This window comes from Temnothorax curvispinosus, unplaced genomic scaffold (assembly GCF_003070985.1).
Source record: "Temnothorax curvispinosus isolate PA1 unplaced genomic scaffold, ASM307098v1 QBEX01000740.1, whole genome shotgun sequence".
NCBI classification, from domain to species: domain Eukaryota; kingdom Metazoa; phylum Arthropoda; class Insecta; order Hymenoptera; family Formicidae; genus Temnothorax; species Temnothorax curvispinosus.
Window position 1 is genome coordinate 224,458 of NW_020210520.1, and position 13,599 is coordinate 238,056.

General features: G+C 38.7%; 1 protein-coding gene across 3 annotated transcripts; it reads right to left on the bottom strand.

Annotated features, from left to right (window-relative positions):
* Nucleotides 1–4,721: 4,721 nt before the first annotated feature.
* On the bottom strand, nt 4,722–6,633 carry LOC112457718. Of its 3 annotated transcripts, XR_003041148.1 has the most exons (3): nt 6,318–6,633; nt 5,773–6,053; nt 4,722–5,174 (listed from the first exon to the last, which is right to left on the bottom strand). XR_003041148.1 is itself a non-coding variant. In XM_025020919.1 (2 exons), exons 1-2 carry the CDS (start codon nt 5,840–5,842, stop codon nt 4,900–4,902), a joined length of 321 nt encoding a protein of 106 aa, XP_024876687.1. In that variant the 5' UTR covers nt 5,843–6,633; the 3' UTR covers nt 4,722–4,899. The 3 variants fall into 3 exon arrangements, 2 of the variants coding, with proteins under 2 accessions (XP_024876687.1, XP_024876692.1); XM_025020919.1 differs by having other exon boundaries at nt 4,722–5,150; nt 5,773–6,633; XM_025020924.1 differs by having other exon boundaries at nt 5,773–6,633.
* Nucleotides 6,634–13,599: the final 6,966 nt, after the last annotated feature.

Here is a 13,599-nt window from a genome sequence, read left to right on the forward strand (position 1 = left end):
CGAACCGTACGAACCATAAGCACTGGGCTGCGTTCCAAAATTCACTCTAGTTAACTAAAATGCTATAGTGTATACGTGACGTAAACTATAGATTTTAGTTACTCAGAGTGAATTTTGGAACGCAACCCTGGTGATCACTGGTGATAGGTGACAGGTTTGTTCGTGTTAGTTACTTGAAATCCCTAAAAGTTCTTGCACCTAAAATGAGATAAATATATATTCGGAATTCGGACGTTGAGAGAGAGAGAAAGAGAGAAAGCGAAGATTCCAAGTGCAAAAAGTGTAAAGCCTTGTATCCACAGCTAGGGGCCGGTCTCACAGTCTCCGATTAAACTCACTCTTCGTCTCTTTCTAGGGGGATAGTTAGAAAAAGATGCAGAGTGAGTTTAATCGGAGAATCACGTTAATCGGAGACTGTGAGACCGGCCCTAGAAATCGCTCCGAGATTTCGGACGGCGAAAGAATTGACCAATCATCTTTAAACAATTTGGCCAATGCCATTGGTTAATTCTTTCTCCGTTCGAGATATCGGAGCGATTTCTAGCATCGTGTACACAAGGCCTAAACCCCTTGCGCGCAATAGAGCATATATTTAAGTATATATTTAGAAATAAGAATAAATATGAAATATTAGAATATATAAATATAGGAATATTTCTGTAATATTAGGATATGCAAATGTAGGAATATTATACCTTATATTTTATTCTTTTCCATTGTACTGCATTACGTTTAATTATTTATTTCTAATTCCGATTTCTAATATTTGATATTTATTATTATTCCTAATATATGTCCTATTGGTGTGTATAGGACATTAAACGAACGGACCCGAATTGACCGCGATTGGTATGTACCGCAGTTTCGACCGTTTCGATACTTCGAAAATCACGATATTGCGCGCTTCAATATAGCCTTCGTATATTCAGTTATAACGTTATAACTTATGGCACGAGCTGCAACCGATTGTGGAGTTGTGTCCGATCGCTCCGAATTTTTGTGATTCATTTGTGAATCATTACCTAAACGCCAATCCCGCGTAAGAAATCGTACCTCGAACGTTCGTCGTGTTGAGCATCGCGCACAAACGTACGTTATATATACTCTACGTGTCAACGTCGCGATTTCGGTAAAGCTCGTATATCAAACTACCTACGATTGATTGGGATTGAGATCGGATTGAAATTTCATTAAAATGAGTATTAGTTTTTCTTATTTATTCTAATTGATTAAGTTTCAATCCCAATCCTGGAATCGTGATTCAATTTTCGTTTTAATATAAGTAACCTACTGAATTTATTTTTTAAATTGCTCGCGATTTGTTTCTTTATGGCATATTTCACGCCGTTATTTTCTCGCTGAAATGCAGCAAAAGTGAATTTGGCGTGTGAGTATTTTATAAACGTTTGTAATTTATCTCGGTAAATTATGCATAACCATGCGAATCATGCGTTACCGCATGTAGATGATCGATTAGTAGAAAACGATAGTAGAGAACAGTGTCGCGAGATGTCGCCAGGCGTCGCGAAATTAGCCGCGCAAAAGGCGCCATTTGGTATTCGAACGCAATGCGTGCAAATGTCGAATGAGCGTCTCGAAGAGCGCGTCAGTTTTTCGCGTCGTTCTTCATCAATCGCGATCGTGGTAATTAACGTGCCGCCTACGGAAGGAGAGGATCTCCGCGACGTTCTTTCACGTTTCAGACTTTCGTAGGAAAAAGGTAAGAATGTTATGTCGCCGAGAAATTTCGTTGCACGCTAGGTAAACGTTCCTATTCGAGTTAAGTAAAATTATATGAAAAGCTGACTAAATACAAATAATTTTCAGCACGTCGTGGAAGCGCGTCAGGACGAAGGATGAAGGACGAAGGACAAAGGACGGAGGACGAGAGACGAAATCGGGACAGCACGTTCGTCGGGCGCAGCTTTTGGGGTGAGGAATATTTCACAGAATTTTTCTTTAAGCGTTTTGCTTGCGATAGGGTACTTTATATGTGGCGTCCTCAATTGCTGCGAAATAATTTGTTTCACTATTCAGTAAATTGTCGACTCGAGAATTATGATCGCGGTTATGGTTGGTTATTGCGCATGAATATATGCTATATTCTATATAAAATCTTCATATACTCCTTTTCCTTGAGTTTCGGGGGGTAGGAGGATGAGGCGTATGAATACGAACGCGTACGTGGCCGTAGAGGCGTCTGGTATATACACGGTGTCTTCGATCGAACGGATTTTTCGTTGCGCCTACGTTCCGCGCGAACAAGTTAAGGGCTGGTTGTGAAATATTCCAACCTGTTGGTAAACTAACTAACAGTTAAATCATAATATATATCTTTGTTTATCTTTTACATTAGACAAAGATAGACATATGATTTAACTATTAGTTAGCTTACTAACAGGTTGGAACAACCGGCCCTAAATCATGTAAAAAAAAAACTATAGCGTGTAATTCGTGATGATGAGAGTCTTATGTCAATTTCTACTTATGTAGAGTAACTTTGGATTTAACTTACTTTTTATCTTTTTCTAATTTTTAGAACTAAAAAAGGATAAAAAGGATAAATTAAACTGAAATTAAAGTTAATCTACATTGGTAAAAGTGGATGAACAGGATCTAAAGGAAATTTAAAGTGTTCGAAGTAGAGATTAAAGATTATATACAATTTTAATACATTTACACACACGTTATTGAAAGACTCCAGAATTTGAAAATGCTAATATAATAAGTCTATGAATGCCAAAATATTCAAGTGCTTCAAGAGGTAATTAACTTTAACGAGATTATTTCAGAATCTGAAAGTGTGATAAATACGTAATGATTGAATAATTTAACACCGTGCGCTTGCGAAGGCACGAATTCGCGAGCGAGAACGCGACGAATCGGGGACACCTGGTATAATCGCGCCGCCACAAAGAATCCATAAAAGGTTAGGCTGGCGCGTTTTTCGTGCAACACCAAAGTAGAGACACTTTAAGCTGCGACACCCTTGTGTCCCCGCGAGCATAATGACGCGTCGCTATAAACCGCGAGGTTGTATTAAACACTCGAAAAAAAGCTTTCATGCACTTAACGAACGGCAAGTATAATGCAACGAGTGCTACTCGGTAGCGGTCGTTCGCGGTCGCTTTTTCAAAAATCTGATATTGGATATACATTCTGCGTGTTGCTGCGATCGAAGCTGATCGGGGATTCAAGGATACTTTATTTTAAGGAAAAGAAGTCGAATGTTTTTGTCAAATTGCTTTGTAAACCGTATAAAAATTTAATTATGTATGAAGTCTAGATCCCTCGTAAAGTTTGAAAAAAAATTTAAGTTAATTTCTTCTTTGAAAAATTTAGGTGGAAAATATAATGGCATTCAACATTATTGTTCCAGATATTAGTTCATTAATTAATACACTTAGAATAAAAACTATCTAGAATAATATATTATTCTCAAGGATTTTTAAACAGTTCAGACAATACTATTAAGCAAAGGAAAAAAACATTAATACACCCACACACAGCATCTACTTTAAAATACTACAATTGAATATTAAATACAAAGTATCTTACAATATCGACCTAGATTAAGAATACGGTACTTGCGAATGCAAACTCGAAATTCTTGTTGAATTCTCCAGTATTCAAATTACCACAATTCGTTCATCCGATATTTCGTAGCGAGTCTTCGACGTGAGTGTTTACCGAAAGAAGGTACCGCGATAGTACGACGCGCTCACGCGCGCGGATCGAATAGCGCGAGAGACGAAGAATTAAATAAATTTTGGAATTAAATAAAATTCCCCTCGTGCGCTGGCGGCGGCGATGCATCTGCGAGATCGAAGATCGGCGCGCTACACGGTATGATGCCGCGCGGCAAATGTCGCGTGAAATGCGATTTCAGGCCGCGACGGTGAGTTCTCATTCGATGATTCTCGTTATCCTCGTTACAAGCTCGATGGGGAAGGGCGGAGGGGACCGGGGAGTTGCGGGAGCAAATTGCGCGCGAGACCGTGAGAATAAATTGTCTCCGGTGTAGCGGCAACGAGGCACCCTCGCGCCCGCGACGGCGACGGGGGTGGCGGATGCTAGATGCGGGAAGGTTGGAAGGGACGGACGACCTGTTTCGCGTCCGGGGACTCCGGCGACAAGTTCTTCCTTTTTTTTCCCCTCCCCGACCATCAACGTTATCTCAACACGTCTGCCCGCGAATATTTAGTTACCGCGGTGAGCCGCGCTCGTTACCGTTTCATCTCGCATTACCGGGTATACGTGCGACGATTCCTTGAGCCTGCCTCCAGTCTCTCCGTTTACACATCGATTGTCGATACCTCGAACACGTTGCCTTGTCGTTGCGGTTCTACTTGCCGCGCTCCTTCACGTGGAATTACAATTAATTTAAGGGGCATTAATCGTTCCCTCTTGCGCGCCGCAGTTGGCGCGGGTGTTAGATGCTCACCGTGACTTGCGGTTGCACGTTATTGCGAGAAAGACTACTTTTACGTTACATACGACGGCGTGGAATCTTATATATGTCTTGCTATCTTACGCAGATAGCATTATACAGATAATAATTACTGAAATCTAAGGATAAAATTAGATATTTCTTATAATATGTAATTATCTACATATTTTAAGAAGCTTATTATTATTCTGTTAGGCGATTGTATATTTATTATCGAGGTTTACGGCACGAACAAAACTTGCACATTTTTACTCTTTCTATAAATGTATTTTTTACTTCGTTTTTTTAGCATGAAATAAAAAACAAAAATATTCAGAATTCTAAAAATTAAAAGTAAAGAAGAAGGAAAGCTGACATTATAATGCTCGTTGGAAATAAATTTAGTTGATCATTTTGCTTGGCAAACTATAATAGTCGGTTCAGCATTTGACTGATGCTGACTACAATCGTTACTTGAGTAGCGAAAGGTTTAAAAGGTAGAATCGTGAATAGTCGACGAACACAAAGTTCTCGAGCAGCAGTCTGCTGACAACTTCTCGCTCGCACTTCTGCAACTTCAAGGGATCGCTCAGCACTCTCTTCCTTGTTCTTAAAAGACTTCCTCCCTGGCTAATGGTCTGCCACTTGTACTTCCGTAACCGGGATGTATATTGCAGTTTTTTCTTCGCAGTGTAGAATTTGCGTGCAGACCAGAGTGTAACTGGACGTTGCGAAATACAAAAATCTAAAAGTTCGTAGTACGATATGTTTTATACTTAAGAAAGCGTAGAATGAGTGGAAAAAATGTTTGTGTTATATTTACACAAAATTCAGCTCTATAATACTTAATATTACGTGCCATGATATTGCTCAATAAATTAAAGCTACAATATTTCGTTGTAACGCTAAATGCGAAATATGCATACGAAAGAGGATCCATAATATCTCCATTGATTCAAGAATAATTTATTTGTTTCGTTTATTTGATTTCTCTGTCCAAAATTAACTCGGGATTATTTGATTACATCTTTATTTGGATAAGAGGCTGCATCTATGCCTGATATATGTTTTCTCGACGACAAATCTTCTCGAGATATGACACGCTTCTCTTCGTGTCAAGTCAAAGTAAACAGACAATGGGGAGAAAAACCGATGCGTGCGTATATGGAAGCGTGGCGACATGTTGCTGATGGCAAAGTCGGTGAATTTCTGAAGGAAGAACGGATCGAGGGACGCGGTAGGCGGTAGCAATCGCGTAAGCGCGAAGATGAAGAAGCAATTATTCTAATGGAGGCTTTGGGAGGATTGTAGCCGAGACAAGTGAGGTAATCCATGAATAATACCTGTGCCCCTTCCTCGGGCGCATTCCTCTTCGCGGGCTTCATCTTCCACCGTCATCCGTCGCCCTCTCATCGCCCCGACAACGACGCTTGCTTGTTGTCCTCTTCCCACTTCTGCTGATATTATGCTAAACTCCGGTAATCCTTAAATGCCACCTCAGTCTCTGCCATCGCGGATAGAGTCTGAATGTCTTGCATAACCTCGGCGAGCAATCCACCTGCTCCGCTCTTCTGGTTCCCCCTTCGTTCCTTCGCGTCATCGCCGGGCTCACGGCCCGGCTCACCTGTGGCGGAATTGTCCTTGTTAAATCCCTCAATGATAATTAGGAGTACACACGGAACTTCCCAGGGGGCTAAACTGATCCGCCAAAATAATGGCGGAGAAGTGAAAAAAGTTCTTGAAATAAAAATTATGGTTGACGGTATATACTTATACATGCAAATGTGTATTAGGAATTATTTCATAGTGTGCAATATATTGTATCATCGTGCTTCGTTACAAAAGACATTGATCTTGAGGCGAAAAATACTAAGCTTGATGATGACACCTGTTCGATGTTTTGCTGCCACACAAGCGCGAGACAGCAGGCTACCAACGTTGATTCGTAGTCACAAAGTCACAAAATTTTTGCGATGCTCTCGAGAAAGGATATACGAAAGAACACGAGTGAAACTTAAAGGAGGACGAGCGAGTTAGTCTGCGCGCTTTCAAGAGTGTCTAATGGTTCGATATCCATTTTCCGGACTCGTCATATCTTTATTCTTTGATCCCTTTTCTCTTTTACTATTGATTCACGATTTATAGAGAAAGCACAGAAAAATAGAGAAAGAGAGCAAAAGAGAATAAACGCACGTTATTCTTCACGTCGCTATTATTGCAGAGATTACGACTACAATAATGCGGCGCAATTTTTGTGTCCAGGCTAAAATCGCAAGTAATCATGGGAAGTGGGGATCATGTCCGCGCGAGAGGAATTGAAGGCCAAGTGATGAGAGAGGGAGAAAAGGATTGGTGGGTGGGAAGTGGTTAGTGCATGGCTTGCATCGTATCAGAACTCGTGCAACATTGTACCAAGCGGCTGATGATGCACTTAGGAATATTAGTAGAGCCTATAGAAGGACGGCGTGTCCTCGCTGAACGTTTGACGTTGGCCCTGCGGGCAGTCCATTCATATTCAGCAGGGTTCAATCTGATTTGTTGATCTACGCAAGGCTGATTCGATGCTATTTCCCTGTTTATCTTTATCGATAGCCTGCGCGTTCCTTTTGAAAACATCTAAAAATATACATTATACGAAGAAAAGGAAGAGAAAAAAAGATTAGTATAATGTTATATTTATAATTATTATTGAACATTTTTATTAATTATATTGTAGCATAGAGAATTTATAATTATTTTAAGCAAATAATATTTTGTTTCTACCACGTACTTTTGCTACAGAAACACATATTTGTATAAAAAAATGCTTATACGTAATTTTATAATGATCTTTATGAAAAAGATTGTCCAAAATTATGGAGAGCTTTGATCTCAAAATTCACAACACTGTACAGTTAATGAGGAATAATGATGTCGGTTTAACATATGTTATTGCGTAAACAATTGTACTAACGACAATCGCACGCCATGCACGAATAATTGTATCGTGAAGCGGTAACCGCGGGCATTATCACATAATATGAATAGTTGGAATAATGTGTGACGCACGGAATAAATTCAACGTTATCAATCGAGAATAAAACGGCACTTTAATGGCGAAATTAGATCGTAGCAAAAAGAGGCATTTACATCTTACTCGATACAGTCGCGCGTTAATAGACGAAGCAGTGTCCGCGGCTAATACCGAGTGCTAATCATATTTGAAATCTGATCGGGCTATAAAGTTTCAACGCCTCGACTCTCCTTCGGTCTCTCGTCGGCCGCTATTCCGCACGCGAGATCCCGAATCTCATTAGAATAATCGCGGTGTTGTTGAATAACGTTCGTTGAAGCAGCTTGCAAATCCTGGCACCGGGACATCGCGACGAGGCTTTGTCATTATTATGGCGATACGCTTGGCGACGAGAATTCCATTATACCTTCGAATAATTCGCAATATTCGCTCGCGGAATAATATTCATTAGCATATATTTAATAAGTGCATTCACATAGAAAATGGCGGTTAATATATCACATCACTGCAGCATCAAATATTAATAATTTTTAATCTTAGATTTTGGAGAAACCTTTTTTATTCAATATTTTAGAAACATCGTAGTTAATGTAGGTGTATCGAATTGATACTTTGACCCAAGGGATGAAAAAAAAAAAATCCACGCGCACATATATATTATGTGATGGAAGTTAAAATAAAAGTGGATATAGGACAATATGAAAAAAGGATATCTAAAAAAGTCGATTTCTACTTAGAGTGTGTCACACTACAAAAAACACTCCTCCATAATATCTTTTATTTACACCTTTTGGGCAGAAATCAGTCTTTTTAATAGCGTTTTTCATTGGCAGAACTGGTGCGCACTCAGTGCACATTAAAGCCGTTGTACACTGATTTAATCTCTAATATTTAAAGTAAAATGCAAATATTTTGACTGATAAAATACCCAGTACATATTTTACCAAATAGTGCAATAAAGAATATTGAGGATTTCATGATTTAACCCGTTTATATTAAACATACACATTACGTTGATTTGTGTACAACGGCTTTAATGTGCACTGAGTGTGCACCAGTTCTGCCAAAGAAAAACGCTATAAGAGACTTTCCTTTTTACGTAAATTATTTAAAGTTAATAAATTATTATGAGAAGTTTTAGTTGCTTCCACCTGAAAACTTGCTGAGATATTATATTTCAAATGAGTGATTCATATATGATGAACTTTTGATCAAATATGACGTCTATAAGTGATCTGATCATTTTCTTTTATCTTCGAACCAGATACCTTCCACAAAAGTTACACAGCCGAGTATTTCTTCGGCGGGACTGTTTCGTTAGTGAAACCTCCTGAGGGAATTCGAAAGTTTCTCTCGTTGAGCCAGCCTTTTCGGGGCCATCGGGGATGTTTCAGCGCGGAAGTCGGGACGTGCGCGGCAAGTTTCCGTTTTTCTTCGCGAACCCTTGTTCACGCTTCGGTATGCCGGGATGCGCATTCATTTTGCAGCGCGAAATAGACGGCCGGGAATTTGTGAAATGAAGGAAGCGGTGGGACCTCGACCGAGTCCACTACCTGTTGCTGCTATGTGGACAATAAGTAGCGGAAGTTACTACTCGGATTTAATCCACCGACTGCCACCGATTTCCGTGCCATAGAAGCTGATCGTTTGCTCTTTCGTATCTTTCACGTTTTGCGTTTCATGATCGTCGTAATGTTCTGATGAATAATAGATGAATAACCTTTTTACCTATAGATGAATAATCTTTTTATCTCCGTGAAGGGAATTTTAATATTATCCTCAAACTCTTATAATATAATTTTTGTTTGCAAAGTCTTGATGATTGTAATTTATCGTCGCTGTAGTTTTTGAAAATAACTTTTATGTTTTATAACAAAAATAGAATTCACATCACAAATTTAATTTGTCGATTAATAGCTAATACACGTAATTTGATGGTGGGAACAAAGTAACGTAATAAACTTGATTTAAAAGCTCGTTAAAATTGGTTGTAATGAGATTCTACAGATATACAATATCTATTTATACAGGTTATATTGATCTTTGTACTTTTAGCTCGAGAATAAAAATCTTCTCGTATATGTCAAGTTAAAGTGAATAATAAAATCATGAAGAGTTACGCGAATGTTTATAATTCTCTTCAAATTAGCTCTTGGAAAAGTATCCGCAGAAAGTTTGGCCAAATACACCTTTGCATTTAGGTCGATACGGCGCGCGTTGAATAGCAATAGACGGAGTTCCGGTTGGTCGATCTCTTCGTCTTCGATCTTGAGTAACGAGTTGCTCGATTGGACTTCGTACTTCTTTCTCGTTTCCGTCAGGATACTCTTAAAGTTCTACCGCGGCGGAAAGTAGCGGTCAACAGGGACTCGTACTCTGGCATACACTCGACGATACCAATAAGCGGCTATTATTTGTGTTAATCTTCGACGCGGACGTTCCGAAACTTTCGACTTGATACTCCAGAGAAAGACGGAAGTCTCCAGCAAGTCTTCAAGAAAAAGGCAGCAGCTGAAACTTCCCTCTCACAATAATATGTTCCCGTAAAAATTTCATTTTATAACATCTGCTTCTATTTCAACTTCCATCGATTTGACAAACGTAAGGAGGATTCTGAATTATTTTTTGTATTTTTAAGATGTATCTAAAAAGACCTGCGACTTGAAATTTTTTAGATAATCCAAGTATAATAAATTAAGTAATCGATTTTTTATTGCAAAATTATATATGAAATATTATTATCTAGAATAGTAATACATGTTAAAAAATTTTTTATCTTAACATCAATGATGTGTGATTACGTTTCTTTCTTATTAAAAATATTCTATTTCAAAAGAAATCTTCTATAAATAAGAAGCACGTTTAATTCAATTTTGTAAGGCTAATTTATCTGAATATTAAACTGTAGATTAATCATTTTTATTTCTTGAAGAACAATTCTCTTTAATTATACGAAACGGATGAGTGTCGTCACGATCGATTTAATATTCCTGGCGAAATTCCGTCCGGCAAAAACTTGCATCTACGATACTCTCTCCCTTCGGAATTCCGCAGGCGTATTCCATAAGATTAATATTGACGGCTGCGAGAGCGTGCACTGATACGCACGGTAGAGCAAATTTAATTTTCGTGTCTTGGGGATAAGCAGCAGCGAGAAGACGCGCGCGAGCCAACCCTGCCGGACTGCGAGGGCTTTCTTCTTCGCATCGGTTACGGTCCGATGCGTATCTTCGGCCGGGAATATAATTAAAACTTTACCGCGGCATCCACAACAATGCCCGCGATATAAATCAACGAGCCGAGTGAGTAAATTAGCAGGAAGAAGCGTGCTCCGGCTGCTTTTGTCGGCGAAAGAATCGATTAATCGGTACTGAAAACGAATGCAATGATAGTTACTATGGCTGCAAATATGTTTCACAATATATTTTAATCTTGTATGTTTCTCTATGGATATGCGGTTCACTCGATATGAGAGAAAATTATTTTTAAGAACGTTAATTAATTTTACGAACGTTAATGATATTTTTCCGATATTTGAATATTACTTTTTTGAGGTAACTAATAAATTATGAAATAAATTATATATTCTGTGAATATCAAACAGTTGGTAAAGTTATCCGCTCGTAACGACGCAATGAACCATATTTCAGTTGACCGAAGTTATTCATAATCAGTCGTGTAAAAGAGCACATTGCTAGCGAGTCGTACGCGTGACGAATGTACGTACATACGTTTCCGTATAGAGCGGCCAATAAAGTATATAACCGCGTGATATCAGAGAGATTGCTCGAACATAGCCGCGAAACAGAGAGAGAGAGTCGTGTGCAAATTGGACGCCGGAAATACGCGCATCGTTTGTCATGCAAATACCTTCCGCCGTGCGCGCGGAAAAGCGGAATGGTGATTCGAGGGAAAAAAAGAGAGGGGGAAACGGGTCGCGGGCTTTTCTAATTTATCCGAAACGCCGGCACCGGCTCTAGCTCTAACTCCGGTGGCTCCCGGCCTCGCCGGTTGGCTTCAGGCAAGGGTAAGAGTAAGAGCAATATCCATTAGCGAACGGTGTATATATGCCGCATGCGCGAGTGTCTTGGAGCACGAACAAGGAGAGAGAAGGAGCACCGTGTATATCTGTTTGTCTATGTGATAGGAAACGGATAAGGATGAAAGAGGACAATGCGGGAAAACAGTGCGCGAAGATGGAGATTGTTTATCGTGTTTTGAAGAATCCGGAGGCGCGTCGATAAACGGATCCGCAAGACATCTGCTGTGATAATAATAAAAAAAGACACGTAGTTGATAGCGAAATTAATTGCATAAGGCTGTACAGATTTCCCTAAAGAAAGAAATTTCCAGTAGTACGTACAAATTATCACAAGTGTCAAGATTTGAGCGAATTAAATTTCAAGGTGATCGATTAATTTTTAGTAGGTATTTCTTTAGCAATAGGTAATTCAATTTATTTCTTGCGCGAGATACTTAGGATCTAAAGATTAGTAGCTGTTTCTCCATTAATTATTGAGTCTGAATCCATCCATGTGAATGCACGTTTACGGGATAATAATTTGGGATTTTAATTATTATGTACGAGATAGAGTATATATACCAGTAATAATTTTGCATGTAATTTTACATGCGCATAATTTTATGTAAAATACCAGACGTATAGGCACAGTAATAATATAAGTTTGGGTTATATCTTATAACAGCACTTGAAGATGTAACATAGTTTGTCTCTAATAGCGTTCTACCTCTGCTATTTACCAAAGTTCTAGGATGTAATATTGCATCTGCCATATTGCCATGCGAAGCAATATATCGTACGTTTGTACCTAATGTTACATGCGTCAATACAGCGTTAAATGATTGTTCGCGATTACAATATCTTCACTTGCTCGCTTTGCGCGTTATCAACATGCTAAACTTATTTATAATTTAAAAGAAATCTCAGGCTACACAACTTTTCTTATATATTGAGGTGTAAAAACGTTACGATAGAAATACAATGTAGAATGAAAATGATTGCTATCAATTTCATATATCGCAATGCTATGATAGACATCGTCGGGTTCTCGGGATAAAGCGAAGCACGTTGATTAACGAGTATCGTTCCGTCGTTATCCTCTCGGCATCAACCTTATAAGCGTTAAAGGGCTGAAGAATCTATGGATCGGCGCCCTCCTTGTTAAATGGACGCCTATACAAACTGAATCAACGTCAGCGCTTCTGGCGATCATTTATCACGCTGTTCCTCAAGAACACTCGCTTACTCTCCTCCGGTCCATTTCCTTCCCGGGAAATGCCTAGTACCTGCGTCATGCAGGTTACCAAACAACGACGTGACATTAAATATTAGCAAGTACTAGCGAATATATTAATACACGGCGAATAATCACAAAGATTTGAATTTTTCGCGATAAATTTTTACTGAATTTATTAAATTTTTGAATTTTTTTAGAAAAATGTTATGAGCTAGGTTAATCTCTTGTGTTATTATAGGGTAAACTCGGGTAAGATGGCCATACAGAAAAGATGGCCAACCCATGTTCATTCGATGTTTCATGGCGAGCTAGATTGAAAAAACATAGGTTGGCCATCTTACCCGAGTTTACCCTATATTATACATCAATTTATGTTTTCATCTTAAATATTGTTACATCCTCGTCTCACAGTAGTTTCAAATTCGTGTGTATACTGGCAGTTAGCGTATCGATTTCGAGTTTCCAATCTGATATCTATTTCGTGTTTGAACATATGAGTTCGAGTCCAACTAAAGCGTTGTTTGTAGCAAGTATTGCCCAGCCGAAATGTAGTTCCTCTTTTGCGTTTGGTTTATTTTTCGCTAGCTCATCGACATTCATCGATGTATAGTGATTCCCGGGGATTCCCTAGGAATTTTTTTATCGATAGAACTGCGAGCCTTTTCTCGTTTAGCTTCATCCATTTTTTCGTGAGTTATGAAATCAAATAGATGAAAGACTGACATCCTTTTTTTGTTCGTTTGATGGATTTTTTGGAATTATTTGATTTTTCGACTTGAATCACACATTTCTATATGTTATATCAAAACAAAGTTATTTATATAAATACACAAAAACGGACAATCATTAATTTTTTACTATATCTATTTATTAACGTAAATAAAGATGACAATTTTTAA

Coding starts and splice junctions, on each gene's coding strand:
- LOC112457718 (XM_025020919.1), bottom strand. CDS start 5,842: ATGAGAGGGCGACGGATGACGGTGGAAGATGAAGCCCGCGAAGAGGAA. Junction 5,151..5,772: donor CGCCCGAGGAAGGGGCACAG/GTATTATTCATG, acceptor CGCAACGTCCAG/TTACACTCTGGTCTGCACGC.